Raw genomic sequence first — 22,243 nt, 5'->3', positions numbered from 1 at the left:
CTGGGGAGAGGAAACTCTGTAATGTACTGAGAGCCGAGGTTAAAAATAACCCCAGTATATAAAGAGTGTGGAGGGTCCCCTGCTCCTTCAGAGCTCGGCTGTCAGGCCGGACGGCTGGACTCCAGGCTGAGCAGGTGGTTGGGTTGTAAGGGAGGCTGAGTCCAGCCGGGAGTCCTGACTGGGAAGGAGCCAAGTACACTGGTCCCTTCCAGCTCTCACAGACAGGGAAGCACTCACAGAAGACTGTGGGGATTTCACAGAAATCTAGCAAAGAAAGGAGCTCCGCCACAGGGGAAACCGGGCCTGGCAGTGACAACACAGCGCATCGAGGCTGGGCCTGAGTTCGAATCCTGCTCCTACCTCCTCCTCTTCCTCCTTCCCCTCCTCTCCCAGGAACTAAGACTGATAGAGTTGCTAATGCTGTGTCAGGTGTTTCGACACAGGCTGGTCACTCAGCTGGGAGATGGCGCAGGAGGACTAGGAGGTTAAAATCACCCTTAGCTACACAGTACATTCGAGACCACCCTGAGTTCTGTGAAAAATAAAACAAAATAGTAACACGAAACCTTTCACATGGCTGTGAGGAAACAGGGAGCCCACAATGGTTGGGCTCTGTAGGCTGTGCTGGTTCCTGGGACAGGTCGAACTGACTTGTGAGTTAAGAGGTGGTCATGGGGTGTTTTTGTTTGGTTTCTCTTGCCATTGGCTCTGTGAGTCAGAGTCTCACTGTAGAGGTTTATCTGGCTTTGGACCTGCAGCAATCCTCCTGCCTCGGTGACCTGAGTACCAGGCTTGTAGATTCCTACCACAGTGCCCTCCCCTGTTGCTATTATGCAGGCCCAAAGTCTCACATTCAGGCTGACCTTGAACTCATGGATATGGGCTCTCCTCCTGCCACACCTCATGTAGCTGGGGTCCATGGCAGTAAGACAGCATGTCTCATGGGTGTTTGTTTGGTTGGTTGGTTTGGGGTTTGTTTTTATCCATATCCCAACAACCAGGCTGGTTGCCCTGTTGTGAGGATTCTCTAAGGCACTTGCCTGCCATCCTGGCGCCTGGGAGGTGAAGACAGGAAGATGGTCAGTACCAGGCCTGTCTGGGCGACAGAATCAGATCTACTCTCAAAAGAAAGGAAGGAAGATCAATACTAGCAAAGACAATAGTGACCTCAAGACAAAGTCAACTCTTAGGTAAAGAAGAACAACTCTGGGAGCTCAACCTAAGGAGTGCCAGCCTAGAATGGCTCACTGGGTAACAGCTCTACCTAGCCACGCCCCCAGCCCCTCACTGGGGGATTCTAGGCAGGAGCTCAGCCCCCAGTTCCTCACTGGGGGATTCTGAGCAGGAGCTCCACCCCAGGCCACGCCCCCATCCCCTCACTGGGGGGTTCAGGGGAGGAGCTCCACCCCAGGCCACGCCCCCAGCCCCTTACTGGGGGATTCTATGCAGGAGCTCCACCCCCAGTTCCTCACTGGGGGATTCTGGGCAGGAGCTCCACCCCCCAGGCCACGCCCCCATCCCCTCACTGGGGGATTCAGCGCAGGAGCTCTTTCTTTTTTTTTTTTTTTTTTTTTTTTTTTTTGGTTCTTTTTTTCCGGAGCTGGGGACCGAACCCAGGGCCTTGCGCTTCCTAGGTAAGCGCTCTACCACTGAGCTAAATCCCCAGCCCGCAGGAGCTCTTTCAAATGAGGGTTATATCTAAAATGCCAGACTCTACCAGCCAGTGTGGATACCTCAAGCTCTCTACCTGCCTGCGTGCACCACCACTCTGCCCTGCTTCTCTTGCTCTCTCTGGTGTCTCTCTGTTCTTGTTGCCGGCCTCTATCTCTACCATCTCTGTCTCTCTGTAGTGTCTTTCTATCTTTGCAAACGTTTCTGTCCTCTATGGTATCTCTGTATCCCTCTGGTGTTTTTTGTCTCCCTGTCTCTGTGACTGTCTCTCTGTATTTTTCGGACATCTTTCCATCTGACACTGGCATTTCCAGGGTATGGGTTTGTCCTGAAGTGACACTCTGGTCACAGAAGGGAACCGAACCCCACCTTGTCTTCTCCACATATTTCACTGCCACACTCTGCTCATGGGCCGTGGTTCCTTTGTGAAGTGAGCAGGGGTCTGGACTCCCTAGGAGAATTCTAGGACCTCTCCAAATGTCCCATGGGACCCTGCGCTCTGGGCTGGTCTCTAAGGCTGGCCTTGGGTGAACACTGATTCTGGTATCAGACTCTGGCCCCTGTGAGACAGCACTGGAAAACTAAGGCTCGGAGAGATGAAATCGTTTACTCATTCCATCTATCTCAAACGTAAGTATCCCCTGTCAGTGGGTGAGCTATGGCCTGCTCAAAAGATTTGTGACAGGGAGCCGGCCCAACCAATTTAAAGAAACTGTGTAGAGGAGACTGGATTTGATGCCATCCTTTCTTTTGTACAGTGTCAAGTAGCCCAAACTGCCTTGAAGTCCCTGTGTAACCAAAGATGACATACTCCCCCTGCCTGCGGGGCCCTGAGATGATAGGCAGCACCGCCACACCTGATGTGTGCAATCCACCTACTGGGCCCAGCTTCCCTCCCGTGTGTGTGTGTCTGTGTCTCTGTGTCTGTGTGTGTGTCTGTGTGTCTGTCTGTGTCTGTGTGTGTGTGTCTGTGTGTGTGTGTGTCTGTGTGTGTGTCTGTGTGTGCGTGTGTGTATGTCCATGTGCACAGCACACATAGAGGCCAGAGGATATCCTTGGCTGCTAATTCTGGAAGAACATCTTGTTTAGACAGAGTCTCCATTGTCTCCCTTGGGTGTGTTAAGCTGACTGCCCTGTGCTTCTAGAGATTCCTATCTCCTTGCCCCCCCCCACCACTACCACACACACACACACACACACACACACACACACACACACATGGACACACACACACACACACACACACACACACACAAGAGGTCTGGGATTAGAGATTTGTGCTACCTTGTCCAGCTTACACAGGTACTGGGGATTTGAACTCACATTTGTAATTTTACCCCCAGAGGCACCTTCCCAGTTGCGCCATGTATTCTTGAAAAGCAGAGTGGAAAATGGATGGAGATCTGCGCAGGCCAGTCGGCAGACACGCCGTCGTGTTGGCGGAGGGTGGCCTCTCTGGCTAGGGCACCAAGGTTCCAGCAGGTGCCCTACATCCATGCACAGCAGAGGGCACAGCAGTAACTGACTGAGCTCATGAGGTGGGAGGGGGCATGGGGAGGGCCCAGGGAGTGGGAAGACAAAACTTGTCTCCAACATGCCTGCAATTGACGAAGAATTGTTCTTTTCTTTTCTTTTCTTTTCTTTTTTTCGAGACAGGGGTTCTCTGTGTAGCCCTGTTTGCCCTGGAACTCTATATGTAGACCAGGCTGACCTCGAACTCAGAGATCCAGCCTCCTCTGCCTCCCGAGTGTGTGTGCCATGTCACCACCGCCCAGTTTAAAATATTTTTTTTTCTTTTTTTCCGGAGCTGGGGACCGAACCCAGGGCCTTGTGCTTGCTAGGCAAGTGCTCTACCACTGAGCTAAATCCCCAACCCCTTAAAATATTTTTTAACGATGGTTGTAGAGCTGGAGAGATGGCTCAGAGTTTAAGAGCACTCGTTCCTTTTCCAGAGGGCCCGGTTCAGTCACCAATACCCACATCTTGGCTTACTCCTGCCTGTCACTCCAGTTCCGGAGACCCCAGTGTCTTCTGTGGTCACTTAGTGACTATACATATGTGCACACAAAACACAGATGCACGTAAAATAAAAAAAAATGTTTGTGTTTTAGACAAGTTCTCTCTGTGTAGCTTCAGCTGTCCTGGGACTCCATGTGTAGACCAAGCTGGCCTCTTGGCTAACAGAGATCCTGATTAAAGGCCTATGCCACTCTGCCTGGATGAAATAAATATTTTTTAAATAATAGCTGTGACAAAATGCATCCATCCAACTTTGTCTTTTTGAGTCTGTCACTCACGGAAACTGAAGCTCACCTCTGGGAGCCTCAGGGATTCTCCAATCCCCACCTTCCCAATCCCGTGCTAAGTGAGCTGCCCGACCCAGGTGTTGAGTAAGAGCTGGGGATCTGAACTCAGGCCCCGGGTCTGTTCAGCAGGGGCGGATGGAGCAGTGTTCTCATCCCTTCCAGAAAGGATGGATGGGGTAGGGAGAGTGGGGACGGGGAGGACGATGCCTCCCAGTTCTCTACATAGATTCCTCCAGACAGGTCTACCGACCGAAGATTTGTCCAGAGCCTGGGAAATATTTGAAAGTCCATTTTTATCAGATGACAAATGATCTAAATTTGGTCCCCAACCTCAGGCCACCGGAAGAGCAGTGAGCAAAAAAGGCTGACCCAATGGGTAGCGCCATGAAAGGCATCTAGCGCTGCCCGCCTCCTACTGCTCCAAGGTCTGATTCAGCTTCCTCACATTGAAACAGAGCCTGGGACGGAAGCACAGCTGTAAGGGGCAGTGCTGCTGCTGCTTTCTCCCCCCATGCCCCCAGCGCCTGGTACAGGGTAATCACGCATGAGCTGACCGGAGTCAGTCGGCTCACAAGGACTCTCAGAGATCCCCCATGCCCAGCCCAGGACACCTCCACAGCTAGGTCACCCAGCAGGCACAGGTGGCCCAGAGGACGGATACTTTCAGGGACCTGGAAGAATATGGCTTAGAAGTGGTACGAACTTGCAGTCCTAGCTACTTAGAAAACTGAGGCAGAAGAATTCCTTGAGCCCAGGAGTTTCAGACCAGCCTGAACTACACAGCCAGACTCCATTCCAAATTTAACAGAGGGATGGGGCGTGTAGGGGAGTGGGTAGAAGGCTATGTGGATGGATTGATTTTTTTTCTTTTTTTCTTCATTTATTATTATATAAGTACACTGTAGCTGTCTTCAGATAACACCAGAAGAAGGCGTCAGATCTCTTTACAGATGGTTGCGAGCCACCATGTGGTTGCTGGGAACTGAACTCAGGACCTCTGGAAGAGCAGTCAGTCTTAACCGCTGAGCCATCTCTCCAGCCTGGGTGGATGGATTTGATGAGCGGATGCATGGCTGAGAGCATGCATGAGAAGGTAGTGGGGTGGGCAGGTGAGTGGAGGAATGTGAGCATAGACAGACAAATGGACAGATAGAAAGACAGACCGACAGGTGGATGGATAAATTCAGAGGGAAGGAAAGTTTAAGGGATTATGAAAATCTGAGCATTTAAATTGTTCTTTTTCATTAAGCAGAATCTGACTGTGCTGCTTGCCCGGCCACCCCTGAACTCCTGGCCCAATCTTCCTAACTCTGGCTCTCAAGTATCTGGGACCTAAGACAGCCAACACTGAACTGGGGTGCCTGTCTTACCAGTCAACAGAAGAGCCATGTGTATCTGTTCTGTGTAATATTTGGTGCACACTCATGTTTTTAAGACTCACTGTAGAGCCCTAAGGGGAGGCTCTGCAGTTAAGAGCACCCAGGAAGAGAGTTCACAACCACCTGTGACTCCAGCTCCAGGGCATCTGACATCTCTAACCTCCTTGGGCACCTACATGCATGTGACACAGACTCATATACATAATTAAAAATAAAGAGTCTTAAATAAAAATAAAAAGAAAAAGAAACTGGTTTTGTTTTTTGTTGTTTACCCAGGCGGCTGAGGCAGGAGCATTGGGAATACCATATCAGCCTGGGCTACATATGTTCCAGATAGAATTGGGCCAGTGAGATGGCTCAGCAGGCAGAGGTGATTGCCACCAAACCTAACAACCTGAGTTTAGTTCCCAGTACCCACATGGTGGGAGGAGAGAACTGACTCCTGCAAGCTGTCCTCTGACCTCCACACTCAAACATCCATAGACACAACAAGATGAAAATAACTGTAAAACAACTCACACAGAAAAACAAAATCTGGGCTCAGCTGAGGACTGTCCGTGCCTCAGTTTCCCCCATGTGATGTTACTGACCCATAACATTCAAAGGCCCTTCCGAGGGCTCAGCACATGTCTTCTAACAACTTTAGTTGAGGTTTGGATTCTTTTTTTTCTTTTTTCTTTTTGTGTTTTCAGAGAAGATCTCATGTAGGCCTAATTGCCTTGAAACTCACTATGTGGAGTAGGCTGACCTTGAACTCACAAAGATCCAGCTACCTCTTCCTCCCAAGTGCTGAGATTAAAGGGGTGTGCCACAACCAAGCAGACCCAGACACCTTTAGTTGTTTTATTCTACACTTCCCCACCAAATTCTCTCTCCCTCTCTCAACACACACACACACACACACACACACAGACATACACATACACACACATATATACACACACACTCACACTCACACACACATACACACACAGACATACACATACACACACATATACACACACATACACACACATGCACACACAGACATACACATACACACTCACACACATACACATATATACACACACGCACACACACACATACACAGACATACACATATATACACACACTTACACACACACTCACACACACACACAGACATACACATACACACACATATACACAGACATACACACACTCACACACACACTCACACACATACAAACACATACACACTCACATAGACACATACACACACAGACAAACACACTCACATACACACACACACACACACGGGGTGGGGGGAGGGGAAGGGTAGGTGAAGAGAGAGAGGAAGAGGGAGAGAGAGAGGGAGAGAGAAAGGGAGAGAGAGAGAGAGAGAGAGAGACACCATTTTTTACTTAAGGCCATCTATTCCAGAAAAAAACAAAAACAAAAACAAATCCTCTCTCCCTTAACTACTCATAGTTTTTAAAACTGCCCTCTTTCAGTGGGAAGGTTTTTGTTTGTTTGGTTTTTTTGAGGGTTTTTTTTTTTTCTGATGTCTCAAGAAGAACCTGATTGTTTAACTCTCAGGTCTGCAATAAACTGGCTATTTTTAAGTGCCTGAGGGACACACCCCCCAACTTGTGAAAAGGAGCCATTTGTCCTTCTTTACCACATACTCCTGTGGTGCAGGGGTGAGGGGCAAAGCTGTCAGTCTGCCAGGAGAAACCTAAAATATTCCAGAATACTCCTTTCCAGGGCATCAGAAATCATACCGTTTGGGCTGCGCCTCCAGTTCTGGCCAGGCAATGTGCGGAAAAAGAAGGAGCCATACAGAGTCGAGGGCCGACTGGCTGCTGTGTCCGTGAGCAGTTAACAGGATCTCCAAGCACGGTCAGTCTGGCCCAGCAACCACTGAGACAGGGGATTGGAGTTCAAAGTCATCCTGGCCTAACATAATGAGCCGGGAATTACAAGAGACCCAGTCTCAAACAGGGGCCTGGTCGTTTCGGCTTGGTATCCCAGCATTCAAGGGGGTAAGGCGGCAGGATTGCCATGAGTCAGGGGTCAGCCTGGACTATATAGTGAGTTCGAGGCCAGCCTGGACTAGAAAAGACCCACCACCACCAGAAAAGCAAACAAAACAACAAAGACCATAAACACACACACTCACACACATACACTCACACACACACTCACACACACACTCTCACACACTCTCACACACACTCACACACACTCACACGCACACACACTCTCACACACACTCACACACTCACACACACTCACACACACTCTCACACACACTCACACACACTCACACACACACTCACGCACGCACACACACACTCACACACATACACTCACACACACTCACACACACACTCTCACACACACTCACACACACTCACACGCACACACACTCTCACACACACTCACACACTCACACACACTCTCACACACACTCACACACTCACACACTCTCACACACACTCACACACTCTCACACACTCACACACACTCACACACACTCTCACACACTCACACACTCTCACACACACTCACACACACTCACACACACACTCACGCACGCACACACACACACAGTGCTGGGATTGAACTCAGGGCCATTGCTCTGTCACTTGCTTCACACACGAAATAAGGTATATTATGAATTTAAAAATAGTAGCAAAAACAGAAAGTTGCTCAACCTGCCAAGAGTTTTCTGTCTCATTTTCCTTTTAGTTCCCTCTGAAATAGCATGTTTTTCCACATTCAAAGGCACGCACAGATCTTGCCCTGGCTTTCAAACACAGTTTCCGATAGAAACCTGTAAACAAGCCCTCAACTCCTCCCTACAGTTGGGAGCTTGGATGACGCTGGAAAGTCTCCTGGCAGAAGTGTGCGCGGGGTAGGGAGGAGGTTTTCAAAAAAATCAGCTCAGGACTTACGCAAGAAAGTTTCTGCAGCCAGCCTTGGAGATGCTCAGGCCTTGCCCAGCTACAGCAGAGAGAAGGCCAGCGCGAGGAAGGGAGGCAGAGGCAGGGATGCGCTACGAGCCACCTGGGACCCCAAACCACTGTTGTCAGAGGTGTTGGTTTTAAAATCTTTTTACTGTTTTATTCAGTGCTGTAGATGGAACTCAGAGTCTGAGCCATGCCCCCAGCCTGTAGGCATATTTTCAACCTACTTTTAATAAGATATCAACCTCTCCTCTAGCCCACCACCCAGCAGAGGTCATGGAAGAGAAAAACCATTAGGATATAGGGGAAGTGAACCTGTCCAGCCAATAGTCCGTGGGGGGCGAGCTCGATCTTCTTGGGCAGCAGTTCAGTCCCACAGCAAACACCAAATACAACTCAGCAGCTGCAGACCAGTCCTCTAGGCGGGCAGACTCCAGGCTCGAACCAGCAGCTGTAGTTCAATCCTGAAGAAACCGCCAGGTGCGCCAATTAGCCTAAGGCAAGACCGCAGAGGCAGCAAGCTGCCGCAGGAACCTCTCAAGCCAGATTCATCCCAAGCTGAGCTATGCAAGGTGAACCAATACCTGACTGACTTTAGTGAAGAATAGGAGGCGGAGCAAACCAATGCTCAGTGCTCATCTCGCATTGCCTGTGGGGTCGTATTTATACTCCTTCATCACGTGTCCTTTCACGTGCCTGCTGTATCCAAACATCCTTTCCCCTGTGTCTGCTTCAGGAAAACATTCTTTCATGTATTTGCTTTAGCAAGACATCCTTTCACCTGTGTTCCCCAACAAAATAGCATTTGGCATAACTGACTTTCCAAAGAACTAGAAGTTTCCACTTCACCAGCCCCTCACTGGGGGATTTAAGATAGAGGCTCCACCCCTGAGTCACGCCCCCCAGTCCCTCACTGGGGGATTTTAGAGGCTCCACCCCTGGGTCACGCCCCCAGCCCCTCACTGGGGGATTCTAGGCAGGGGGCTCCATTCCTAAGCCAAGTTCCTAAGTAGTGCTGTGTACTTGTAATCCTCACTACGAAAATGAAAATGCGCAAAAGTAGACCAAGGATGTCCCTTAAAAGAAGAACAAGAGCCTGGTGGTGATGGAACACAACTTTAGTCCCGGTGGCACATTCCTTTAGTCCCAGCACTTAAGACAGGGTCCGGCAGATCTCTGTAAATTCAAGGCTATCCTGGTCTACAGTGAGTTCCAGGACAGCCAGGGCTGCACAGTGAAACCCTGTCAAGAGGTACGGCGAGGGGAGGGGTTGGGAGGAAGGAGAGAGACACACACAGACAGACACACAGACAGACACTTTTGGAAGTCTAAGACAAAGGCACTATAACAAGTTCAAGGCCAGTCTGGGCTAACTGGCCTGATGACACAGGTCAGTTTGCTCACCCCTTGGGGCTGAGATTGGAAGGTCAACTCTTGTTCTTTGCCAGCCTTGGCTACCTAGTGAGATCCTGTAGGACCCTGTCTACAAATAAATACAATTTAAAGGATGAATAGAGCCCAGGTGTGGTGGCATAGTGGCACAGACCTGTAATCCCAGGCATTCAGGGACTGAGGCTAACTGCATGGTCTAGACTAACCTGGGCCACTTAGCAAGACCTTCCCTCAAAAGAGAATTTTGAATTTAGAGGGGAGAAGTCTATATTCACACAAAAGAGATGCCCAAGTGTCTTCTTCACCATGTTATTTATGCTGGCCAGAAGGTAAGAAACACCACGTGTCATCCACGGGTGGACTGTGGCTCCATACGATCTGCTCCCTGGGTTCTAGTTATCTGTGGTCCATCACATCTAGAAACGATTCCTAAGTTATGATTTATTATATTGTAGGTGTACATGCATGTGAAGTGTGTGCGTGCATGCAGTACATGTACACATGTGGGCACGTACATGTGAAGACTGGAGATTGTATCATCCGAAACAGCTCTCTGCATTCCACACGGGGGCGGGGGCTCCCCCCTGGAAGCCAAGCTCTTCTGCTCAGCGGTCTAACGGGTCAGCCTGCTCCTAGGATCCTGGCTGTGTCTCCCGAGTGGTGAGGTTGTAAGTGGTGGCCACACCCCCTGGCATTTACGCAGGTGCCAGGAATCTGGGCTCTGCTTCTTAAATTTGTGCAGCAAACACTCCATTTGCTGAACCTTCCCCAACTCCAATTTCTAAGGATATTTTTTGGGGGGAAGGAGATTATTTACTTCGTGTGTATGTGTTTAGCCTACATGTATGCCTATGTACACGTGCGTGAAGTGCACCAAGACTTGAAAAGAGCGTCAGCTCCCCTGGAACTGGAGTTACAGATGGCCGTGAGCTGCCGTGTAGGTGCTGGAAACCAAATGTGGGTGTCCCCTGAGAGAAGTCAGTCCTTTAACCACTGAGCTATCTCCCCAGACTCCGATGCCTAAGTTTGTTTTGTTCTTTTGACTGACACAGGGTCTTTCTTCAGAGTTTTGGGCATGTGCCGGAGTCCAGAAGAGTGCACCGAATCTCCTGGAGCTGGAGTTACGAGTGGTTTTAAGCCTCTGGAGCTTAAGCCAAAGCTTGGTCCTCTGGAAGTGCAAATCATGTTCTTAACCACTGAGCCATCTAAGCCATTATTCCAGCCCTATACATGCTTATCACACATACAGATACACATGCACACACACACAAAACACACATCACTTAGAAGGCCAGTGTGACCAATCCCTTACCGTCCACGAAGTTCTTCTTCAATCTCCCCCTGGAGATCCCCACTAACCCCTGAAACCCCTCTGAAGTGTTAAGCGGGACTCCAGGATGGGCCACATCCACAAGTCAAAGCAGACATAGAAGATAGAGAGCTCTGCAGTCAGGTTGGTCCCCCAAGGGAAGTGGAAGCATCCTACAGTGGCCCCCCTGAGGGTAGCGATGGTCCTGAGGGCCACTGACCACTGAAGTACCTGTTATGGTAGTGTGTCTGGGACTGACACTATGTCACACAGCCTCCCCTGGCAGGCAGCCACTACCCTTTGTACACAGCATCTCTAAGCATGGCTCACCCTGAATCAGAGGATGGAGCCAGCACGTCACGTTGTCTGGAACTCTTTGTGAGCACAATGCAATACACTTGGTGGAAGGAAGGCCTGGCCTGCTGCCACCCAGCCAGCCCTTCGGCAGCCGTACAAAGTGGGTCCCTTTGTGGGAGCTACTGAGGACAAAAACCAATAGGGTGAAAGGTGTGGTGGTTCATGCTTGTCATCCTTGTCATCCCAGCACTCAGGAGGCTGAGACAGGAGGATTGCCACAAGTTTCAGGCCAGCATAAACTATACATTGAGATTATCTTTAAAAAACAAAACTAAATTAAATTAAATTAAAAGGGGGCCAGCGAGGGGTTGGGGATTAAGCTCAGTGGTAGAGCACTTGCCTAGCAAGCGCAAGGCCCTGGGTTTGGTCCCCAGCTCCGAAAAAAAAGAAAAGAAAAAAAAGGGGGGGGGCAGCAAGATGGTTCAGCAGATAAAGATGTGTCCTGCCAAGTCTGATACCCAAGTTCAATCCCTGGGACTCACATGGTAGAAGGAAAAAAACAAATTCTACAAAGTTGTCCTATGTCCTGCACATGTATGTACATGCGTGTGCTCATGCATACACACAAGCACAAGAAACAAACAAATAAATAAATAAATAAACATAATTTTAGACAATTAAGGGAGGAGAAATGGCTCAGGAGTTAAGCGTATGTTCTGCTCTCATGGAAGACCTGAGTCCAGTTCCCAGTGCGCACATCTGAGTGTTCACAACCACACGTGACTGACCCCAGCTTCGGGGGATTAAGTGCCTCTCACTCTTGGGTACCTGCACTCTGTGTACACACAGACCCACACACATATGATTAAAAAGAATAAAAATACCCAGGCAGGGTGGCACACAGCTTTAATCCCAGCACTTGGGAGGCAGAGGCAGGCAGTTCTCTAAGTTCAACGCCAGTCAAAACTACACAGGGAGACTCTGTCTCAAGCAACAGCAACAAAACAGAAACTGCAAAGTAAAGCTAAGAGGCTGGAGGTGGCTCGGCGGTTTAAAGCACTGGCTGCTACTCCAGAGGACCTGGGTTCAATCCTTGTACCCTGTGGCAGCTCATAATTGTCTGTAACCCGAGTTCTGGGTGATCCAGCACCCTCACATAGACACGTGCACAGGCAAAATACCAGTGCATGTAAAAGAAGTCACGAAAAATTAATTTAATTTAAAAACTGTAAAATACAAGGAATCCAACCATCTTTTTTTTTTTTTTAAATTCTACTACATCCAATCTTCCAGGAGCCCAGACCTCCTCAATTGCCCCCCCTGCCTTTCTCCGGCCCCTGGCAGCCCCCATCTGCTTCCTGCTCCTGAAGACTGCCCTACATTTGACATTTGTCATCAATGGGATCACGTGTATACCTTGAGCCTTTTGTGTGCTTGCTGCCACTGAGCTCCTGGATTTCAGTGTCCGTGCAGGGTGGAGCACGCCTGTACTGTGTTCTCTTGGGGAGCTCACCCCACATTCTGGCTGCTGTGGTAATGCTACCCTGAGTGTGTGAGGTGTGTGTGTGTGTGTGTGTGTGTGTGTGTGTGTGTGTAAGTGGCTGTGTATGTGAGAGAGAGAAAGGGAGTGTATGTGGCTAAGTGTGCTTGTGTGCATGTGAGAGTGGGAGTAAGTGTGTGTGTGTGTGTGTAAGGGGCTACGTGTGTGTAAGGGGCTTTGTGAGTGTACTTGTGAGCATGCAAGAGAGGGAGGGAGTGTGTGAGTCTGTCTGTCTGTATATCTGTCTGTGTGCACCTCTGGCCCCAAGGTCAGAGCTGCATAGTATTGGAGTGGCTCTGTCATCCCTTTGAAGCCTCAGATGGTTTCTTGGTGACCACCCCACCGTGCACTCCCACCAGTAATGCATAGGCATGTAAGGCCCCACACCAACACTTACTTCCCTCTTTTTCCTTCAATGTTTAGATTCGTTGTGGAGTGGTTGTAGGTGGTTGAGTGAGTGCCCTGATGCAGGTGGCAGGAGTCAGTGCTCTCCATGCAGGTCCCACGGACTCAGGTTGTCGGGCTTGGCAACAAATACCCTGACTCTCTGACCACCTCTTGCTTGGTTGTTTGGTTTTTCTCTCACGTGGTCTCTCTATGTAGCGTTGGCTGTGGAACTCGCTCTGTAGGCCAGGCTGGCCTCGATTGGAGATCTGCCTGCCTCTGCCTCTGCGGTGCTGGGATTAGCCGTGTGCACTGTCCACCAGTCTTTGGACATCGTTGTTCAACTAGTTTACGTGTATGAGTGTTTCGTCTGCATATAGGTCTGTGCACCATGTGTGTGCCTGGTGCCTATGGAAACCAGAAGGGGACACCAACTCCTCTCAGAAGGGGGCAAGAAGGAAGGGGTTAACATAGAGAGTTTACGATCCCATGTGAAGTGGACCACGTCCGTGATCTACTTGGGAGGTGGAGACAGGAGGATCGGGGGTTCCGAGTCAGGTCCTGTCAAAAAAGACATGATTAAAGAAACAATTTTTAAGATATAGTTTTTATATGGGGGGGATGCTGAGACTTGTGTTGGTGGGGACAGGGGACAACCTGTGAGAGTTAGTCGTCCCCTTCTGCCATGTGGGTCTCGGGGATGGCACTCATGTCGCCTTTACTTGCTGAACCATCTCAGCTGGCCTCAAAATGTGTTCGCTTTTTCAAAATTTATTATTTTATGTTTATGAACGTGTTGCCTGCATACGTGTAAGTGCACTGCACCTGTGCTTGATGTCCACACAAGGCAGAAGAGGGCACCGCATGTCCTGAGGTTTCTGTTATGGATGGCGGTGAACCAACATGAGGGTGTTTAGAATCAAGCCTGCGTCTTCTGGAAGAGCAGCAAGCACTCTTAACCACTGAGCCATCCAGCCCCCAATGTAAGTTTTTAAAAACAAAAGAAATCTCAGGTCAGGTGTGGTGCTGCATGCCTGCTAGCCCAACACCCAGGAGGCTGAAGCAAGAGGATCAGTCAGGAGTTCAAGGCCAGCCTCATTCATCAGCCACACAGGAACCTGGGTTCCAGGGGACCTTGTTTCATAGCATAGGGAGGAGAAATTTAAAACAGAAATGAATGTCTGAAGAAGAAAAGCCCTTCGTGTCCCTCTTGGGTGTCCGCATTCCTCCACAGCTGTACCAGAAGCTCTTGTCCCTGTCATATATAAGGTGGCACATGGCCAGACCTCCCCACTAAACTGTTAGGGCATTCGGCCAACATTTCCTCAGGGCGCCATCTCTCCTGGGGACAAGCCAGGTGTAGAAGACGCTGGTGACTCAGGCCCGGCCAGTGAGAACTGCACGTTGCCTGAGTCAGCTCCTGACACGTGACACCTCTCCTCAGTTACTGTGACATTATTTGTGCTAAACATTACAAATCACCCAGCAAGAGCCTCTGGGTGGGAAGGAGAGACAGGGCTTGAAGCTTCCGAATTTCCTAAATGCCCCCACGTCTCCTGAGACGTCTGAGCAGGAAGGTCACGGAGGTGACTCCAGCCTGCAATTGCTAGGAAATGCAAATTGTTGCTTAAAGAGCCCAGGTCTCCAGCTGTGACACCAGGCCACCTGAAGTAGTCACCTGAGGGAGAGCGTGGGGTGAGCAGTCCCTCCTCCAAGGGTAGGACTGGTATCTGAGGGTGGAGGTCAGGGAGGTTGACCCTATAGCCTCTGAAATGGGGAGGGCTGAGGCTGGACCCCCTCAACACACACACACTAAGTTCCCCCCACCTTCCTACTATCTATTCTGGGTGAGCTTGACCACTGTCTTCTGGTAAGAGAAAGAGAGTTTGGTGATGGTTTTGGTGGCCATTATCTGTGGTCCTTGCATTCGAAAAGCTGAGGCAGGATTGTTTAAGGCCGTCACAGGCTACGAATCAATGCTCGAGCTCAAAAACCAAAACCAATTGCTGACAAGATGGCTCACCGCTCGCTGTGAGAAACTCATTACCAGAGTTCAGTTCTGAACCCGTGCAAGGTGAGAGGAGAGAATGGACTCCCACAATTTATTTCCTGACCTCCACATACATGACCGCCACAGCACTCATGCACACACACGCATGCACATGCACACATCCACACAAACACACACATCCCTTCTCACACACACATATATACATGCCACCCACACACATACATACATGCTTACACACACATCCACAACGCACACACACACCCACTCTCACACACACACTGACACAACCACTCATACACAGTGACACACACACCGAAGCACAATAAAGTAGTGGAAAGACAAGTGTCTCAGTTTAGAACCCTGGTTCACTTCTGACCTATAACCTAGCAGCAGCACTGGGAAAGCCTAGGCAAGAAGACTGCATGAGTTGGAACTGGGCTACTGTGAGCCTCTACAAAAGCAAAGGATCATAGCTAAGTGCCTGGGCTACCGAGGGACCACTGGCAAGAAGAAGAAGAAATTAAGAAACAAGGAACAATAGAACTATAGCCAGGCAGGGTGGCCAGGAATTTAACCCCAGAACCCAAGAGGCAGAAGCAGGAGAATCTCAGTGAGTTTGAGGCCAGCTTGGTTATGTAATGAGTTCTAGGCTAGCCAGGGCCAATAGTGTCTCAAAGATGATAGATGGATGCATGGATAGATAGATAGATAGATAGATAGATAGATAGATAGATAGATAGATAGACAGACAGACAGACAGACAGACAGAGGCAGGCAGGCAGACAGATTAGGGAGATGGATCATAGCAGCAAAGTATTTCTCACAACAGTATGAGGACCGTGTTCCATACCTGGCACCCGTGTACAGAAGACAGACACTTTGGAATACGCAGTACAGGAGAGACAGAGGCAGGAGAGCACTGGAGTTTGCCGTTCTGCCAGCCGCAACAAATTAATGAGCTCTAGGTTCAGTGAGAAACCCTGCCTCAAAATGTGAGGTGGGGGCCTCCAGGATGGCTCCTGATAATCCCTGCCTCCAGGTGTCACACGCATCGCTCATGGCTGTATGTGGTCACGCACACTGGGCTGCAGATGCAAAGCCGGGGGACCCCCTAAAGCTCAAGGCCACTCCGGGCTTCTGTGACAGTAATGTCCACTGTCCTTCTAACAAGACATAACTCCCTCAGGAGATGCGCCTCTGGGCACGGCTGCTAAGGCTCATCTTGCTGGCGGGAGGCCTGCTCACTGCAGGCAGCCCTGTTTCCTGTGCAGCCATCCTGGATTGACCGGGGAGGAAGAGAGCTGAGCAGCCGCACTCACCCTGCCTGCTTCTGACTCAGATGCCGTGTGATCCAGTGCTCCCAACACCCACTGCACTGATGTCCCCTCTAGGGTGCCCTGCACTCTCCAACTGTGAGCCAAGAACAAACCTTTCTGCTTCAAGCTGCTTTGGTCAGGGTAATGTACTACAGCAACAACACGCACAACTAAAGGCAGATAGATGGTGGATATAGATGGTCAATATAGATGGTTGATCGACGAGTTGATTAATATATCAATACATGATAGCTGGGTGTGCTGAAATACCCACTCAATCCTAGCACTCGGGAATCAGAGGCAGGAGGATCTCTGTGAGTTTCAGGTCAGCCTGATCTGCAGAGTGAATTCTAAGTCAGCTTGGTCTATAGAGAAAGATGTGATAAATGGATTATTGACAGATCTAGCTGGCCTAGCTCTCACTCAGCAGCGAGCCACAGCTGGCACACTGGCTGGTGTGTGCCATTTGATGCCGCCCACCATGGTGCTTTCAGACTCCTGCCCACTGAGTAAGGCCCCGCCCCTGTGAGCCCCTTCCAATCAGAGCCAAGCCGGAGGCCACCCACCGCGCTCCATCTCCATCCATTTCCCTCCTTCCCTGCTCAGAACTTACTAGACTCCTGTCACTACTGACTGTTGCTGGCCCAAGACGGGTCACAAGCCTGCGACACTGGCTCCCGGGCATGCACACATCCACACGTGGCCCATAAGGGGTGTTCCACAGTGCCTATTAAGTGCATTTTGAGAGGAACAGTATTGGCAGATACTGAAGAACTTCGAGACTAATGGCTGCTGGGTGGTCCTGCTTCCTCCATTGGAAGCGAAGCCAGACTTCACTCCTCGGCTTCCACAGGAGAGTTGGGATTCTCTCTTGTCCACCATATGGTGTCTTTCTTTTTTTATTTATTTTTTGATTCTTTTTTTTGGAGCTGGGGACCGAACCCAGGGCCTTGCGCTTCCTAGGCAAGCGCTCTACCACTGAGCTAAATCCCCAACCCCATATAGTGTCTTTCAAAGTAACTTAGCCCTCTGTCAGTCAAAGAAGCCATGGCAGGGGTGTGGTACGGTCCATGGAAACACATTTGCACACACTGAGGTTTGGATTTCACAGAACGCCTCACATAGCTCAGGCCTCCAGGGCCCTGGAGGCACAGGCACTTGTGAGCTGCGATGACAGCGGAGCTGAGACCTGAACTCTGGTCCTCCAAACAGTAACAAGTGCTCTTGACGGCTAAGCATCCTCCAGTCTTTTCCTTGTTTTGGAGCTGCTTGGCCTCACACTCATCCAGGCCTTGCAGATTCTGAGTGACAAGTGTGCCCTGTAAGCGTGACTCTCATATCTTTATGAACACGCCACGGCCCGGGCTTCGGCGCCTCTGCTAGATGAGGAACCGACATCCGAAGGAGAAAGCCCTTGGTGCAAGGCCACCACTGCTAGAAGAAAGGAAGGCTCTAGTTCCACCAAAGACATGAAGGAGGCAAGAGAGCACGCAGTGCTCCTCAGGGCCAGGCCCCGTGTATAGCAAGTGATCAATGAATGATGCTCACCCTCTTACTTGGTCCCGCGTTTTCAGGTGAAGAGATGAGGGGATCTGACAAGAACCCAGGGAGTACAACCCGCTCCCTTTCATTCCCCCATCACCCCCACCCGACCCCACAGCAGGAAAGTACTCACTGAGCTATCTCAAAGTCCTGGGGTTATAGGAAGGAGGGATAAAAGTGCAAGGCCATCCTTAGGACCTATGTTGGGGCTAGCCTGAGCTACATGAGACCCTGTCTCCAACAGGCAAACGTAAATATGGAAGCCCCAGCAACAACGAGTCAACTGGAAAGTGGCTTTCCTCCACATTTTGCTAAAATTGCAGATAGTACAAAGTCCACCTTTGGGCTGGAGAGATGGCTCAGTGGTCGAGAGCACTGACTGCTCTTCCAGAGGTCCTGAGTTCAAATCTCGGCAACCACATGGCAGCTCACAACCATCTGTAATGGGATCTGATGCCCTCTTCTGGTGTGTCTGAGGACAGCTACATCATAAAGTCAGGCTTGGAGTGAATGCCTGCTCCAGAATAACATATCTTAAGAAGATGGAGACAGGGTGGGAAGAGAAACAAGAGGAGAGAAAAGGAGGTGGAGGAGCAAGAAGAACAAAGGAACTTTCTCTGTTTTTGTTTGTTTGTTTTTTAATTTTTGAGACAAGGTCAGAGGTTTACTTTGTAGCCCTGGCTATCCTGGAACCCAGTAAGTAGACCAGGCTGGCCTTGAACTCCTGCCTCTGCTCCTGAGTACTGGGATTAAAGGCATTCATTACCACTGGAGCACACTTTCAATAAAAGAAAGTGTTTCCAAATATCTGGGCAGTACCAGGACCTGACCACCCGGGACCCGCAGTAAACACTAAGTGGGAGCACGCACTGGGAAATACACAGCTGGATGTAAGTTCAATGCTGTCACTGTCACCCCTTAAGGTGATTAGGAGGCCTTGGAGGCTCAGCTGTGTTTTACGTGACGTCTTATGGGGTGCACTCCTGAGTTCTTAATATCAGGAATTTGGGCCAACTGCACACAATAACAGTTTTGGAGAAAACAGCTGGAAGAGAAAAGGCCCGTCTAGAGTCCAGCTGTGGAACAGAGTGAAAGAAAGTGGCCAGGAGCCAGAGACAGGAGGTCGCAGACTCCTACAGTGACAAAGACTACAGCCGGCGTGTACGTGTGCACACAGTCTGTGACTGCTTTGGATATATGGGCCACATATTTCTTTAGCTCTGTTACGTGCCCTCTGGACATTTATTTTTGGCCTGGATTTTTGAAACTTGTAAGTTTTCTTGAGTCCAAAGCTACACACATTCATCCTCTACTCATTGCAGACCTCCCAAGGCAGTCCCATATCTCGGACAGACAGAACCAATCAAACACAGCACGGATTTATAGGCTTGAGCCTGGGTGGGATGCAAGTACAGTGCCTGGAGCTCACAGTTAAGGAAGAGTTCAGCCATTCTGATCCAGGCCTCGATAAAGAAATAAATGGAATAGCAGTAAATACATTGTAGCTGGTGTGTGCTGTGTGGGGATCAATCCTAGCCCTTGAGAGCAGGAGGTAGAGGCAGCAGCTTTCTGTGAGTTTGAGGTCACGCTGGTTTTCATGGCAGGTTCTAGACTAGCCAGGGTGACACAGAGATCTTGTGTAAAGAAACGAAACCCTAGAAACACCGCACACATGTGTTACATTCTCAAATAATAAATATTCTAAAATGCCAAGAACAATTTAGTAATAATATTCTTTTTTTATTCTTTTTTTCATGAGAAGTTTCTCTGTGTAGCCCTGGCTCTCCTGGCACTCAGAGAGGTCAGCCCGCTCTCCCTCCTGAGTGCTGGGATTAAAGGTGTGTGCCACCACTGCCAGGCTAAGGATAATAAATTTCAATGACGCCCAGCTCAGTGATTACGTCTGATTGTGTCTGCTACCCTAGCTGATGTCTTTGGAAGTGATCAAGTCCCTTGGTGGAGAGGGGAACACATGACACCTGGAACTGGTGGTCCCCAATGCTTGGGGCATCTCCAGAGACACTAACACTAATAGTAACACTAAAGGACCCCCTATTCATACAGCACCCACCTTGTGAAGTCCTGACCCTACAGCTTTTGCGCTAGGGTGAGAAGAATGTGTCCTTTTTAAGGCTAAGATTGTGTCTTTACGCCTGTGTTTGTGAGTGTACGTGCCACGGTGCACAGAGGACCTCAGAGAGAAACCTTTGTAGGAATCATTTCTCCCCCTTCACTAGGTGAGTCCCATGCATGGAAATCTGGTGCTGAGTATGGGTGGTCAGCACTGTTACTAATAAACTACTCGCCAGTCCTAGTTTGCTTTTTGTGGAGATAGGGCCCTCACTCTGTTGCCTAGATTTGCCTCGAACTCACACCATCCTCCTGCCTCAGTTTCCACAAGCGTGGGATTCAAGGGGTGTGTCAAAGCTCCTGACTCACCTTGAACATCTCTCTATATGGGTGCTTGAGGACTGCCTCTGTGGCTCTGACACCCTTGAGACCTTCGGAGACGTACTGCTTGTCTAAGGGATAGGGCTGTTGATCTGATGTCAAACCCAGGGTAGGGCACCTCCTCATCTAGAGATTCAAGATGGCACATGGGGGCCGCAAAGCTGACTCGGCAGCTCAGATCACCAGCTGCTCTTCCAGAGGACCTGAGTCTAATCCCCAGCACCCACATGGCAACTCACAAAGGTCTGTAACTCAAGTTCCAGGGGACACTGCACACACATATGTTGTACAGACACATGCAAAACATCTCTAAAGTAAACACAGTAATTTTTGGTTGCTTTTGAGACTGGGTCTTTCTAAGTAGCTCTGGCTGTCCTGGATCTCACTCTGTAGACCAGGCTGGCCCTGAACTCACAGAGATCTGAATGCCTTTGCCTCCAGAGTTCTGGAATTAAAGTCAAGCACCACCACTGCTGGGTTTTTTCTTTTCTTTTCTTTTTTCTTTTTTTATTTATTTTTATTTTTTTAGCAATTGAGAAGAAGAGACAGGCGGATCACTGTGAGTTACAGTCCAGTGAAGGGTACACAGTGTCTCAAACACCAGAGAAGAAAATAAAAACAAAGCCAAGCAAGATGGCTCGATGAGTAAGCTCTTGCTGTCAAGGCTAGATACACGAGTTCAATCCCTGAGACCCACATGGCAGGAGAGAACTGACTCCCACAGGTTGTCTTCTGACTTCCACATATGTGCTGTGGCATGTGTATGTCTTTAAGGTATGTGTGAACCGGTACAAACACATACCCTGACAAAAATAAAATATAAAAGAAGAAAATTAAAAGCAAAGCATTCAGAAAGAAACAGCAGCAAAGGAGGGAGGTTAGAGGATGCCTTGGAAGGCATGTGTGCTGGGAATGAATGGCTGCCCGGGACAAGAGCAGCGGCCTCCATAGAGGGCCGAGTGGGGCCTGTCTACAAAACAATAACCACACAAAACACATTACCCCACTGCATTACCCCACTGCATACAGACTCAAAGGCCTGGGTCCGGGAGGTCTCAGAGGCACTGGGTTCCAGTCAAGCCCAGCACGCAAGCACACTGAAAAATAAATGAATAAATGTAATGGACAAAATTAAAAGACATTTTATTTTAAATGTGCTCTTTAAATAATGCCCTTAGGAGAATTTGAAGGCTGGCCACCTACTAGGAAAAAAATCTTTCCAAACCTGTGGATCAAGCAGGGCCATAGATTCAGACAAAGGATTTAAAGTGCCTCCAGGAGCAAACAAAACGACCCATCTGAAACTATTCAGAAGATCTCCTAGGGCAAAGAGCACAGGAGAAGTGCAAAGAAAAGATATGCAGAAAGAGAAAATACACATTTCAAAAGTTCCCCCAGCCATAGGTGATATGCAAATGAGGACAATAAGTACCTGTGGGGAAGAAGAATTTCCCAGATCTCACAGGCAAGAGGTGGTCCCTGCCTGGGAGCCTGCTAGGCACTTCTGGACCCTGACAGAGCTTTGATCTTTTTAAGTGTGTGTGTGTGTGTGTGTGTACGTGTGCGTGCGCACTCGCGCGTGCACTTGTGTGTGGAGGTCAGATCACTACAGCTCTCTCCCTCCACGGTGTGGGCCTCCGGGGATTGAACTCAAACTGTCAGGCTTAGTTTGAAAGCATCCTTTTGACTCGTCTGCCCAGTTTTGGCTCTGAGCC

The 22,243-nt window shown here is 49.5% G+C and overlaps 1 protein-coding gene across 2 annotated transcripts in view; it reads right to left on the bottom strand.

Moving 5' to 3' along the window:
- Positions 1–8,418: 8,418 nt before the first annotated feature.
- The window catches only part of Eps15l1 (epidermal growth factor receptor pathway substrate 15-like 1), a 113,495-nt gene continuing 99,670 nt past the window's right edge, over positions 8,419–22,243 (bottom strand). For both annotated transcript variants that reach the window (XM_063275500.1, XM_063275502.1), the window contains exon 22: positions 8,419–8,750. In XM_063275500.1, coding sequence (XP_063131570.1) covers positions 8,745–8,750 — 6 coding nt within the window. In that variant the 3' untranslated portion in view covers positions 8,419–8,744. The remainder of the gene's footprint in view (positions 8,751–22,243) is intronic.

The sequence above is a fragment of the Rattus norvegicus genome, chromosome 16 (genome assembly GCF_036323735.1).
Source record: "Rattus norvegicus strain BN/NHsdMcwi chromosome 16, GRCr8, whole genome shotgun sequence".
Classification (NCBI taxonomy): domain Eukaryota; kingdom Metazoa; phylum Chordata; class Mammalia; order Rodentia; family Muridae; genus Rattus; species Rattus norvegicus.
The sequence above is the reverse complement of the archived record's forward strand: the minus strand, read 5'-3'. Positions and strand labels throughout refer to the sequence as shown.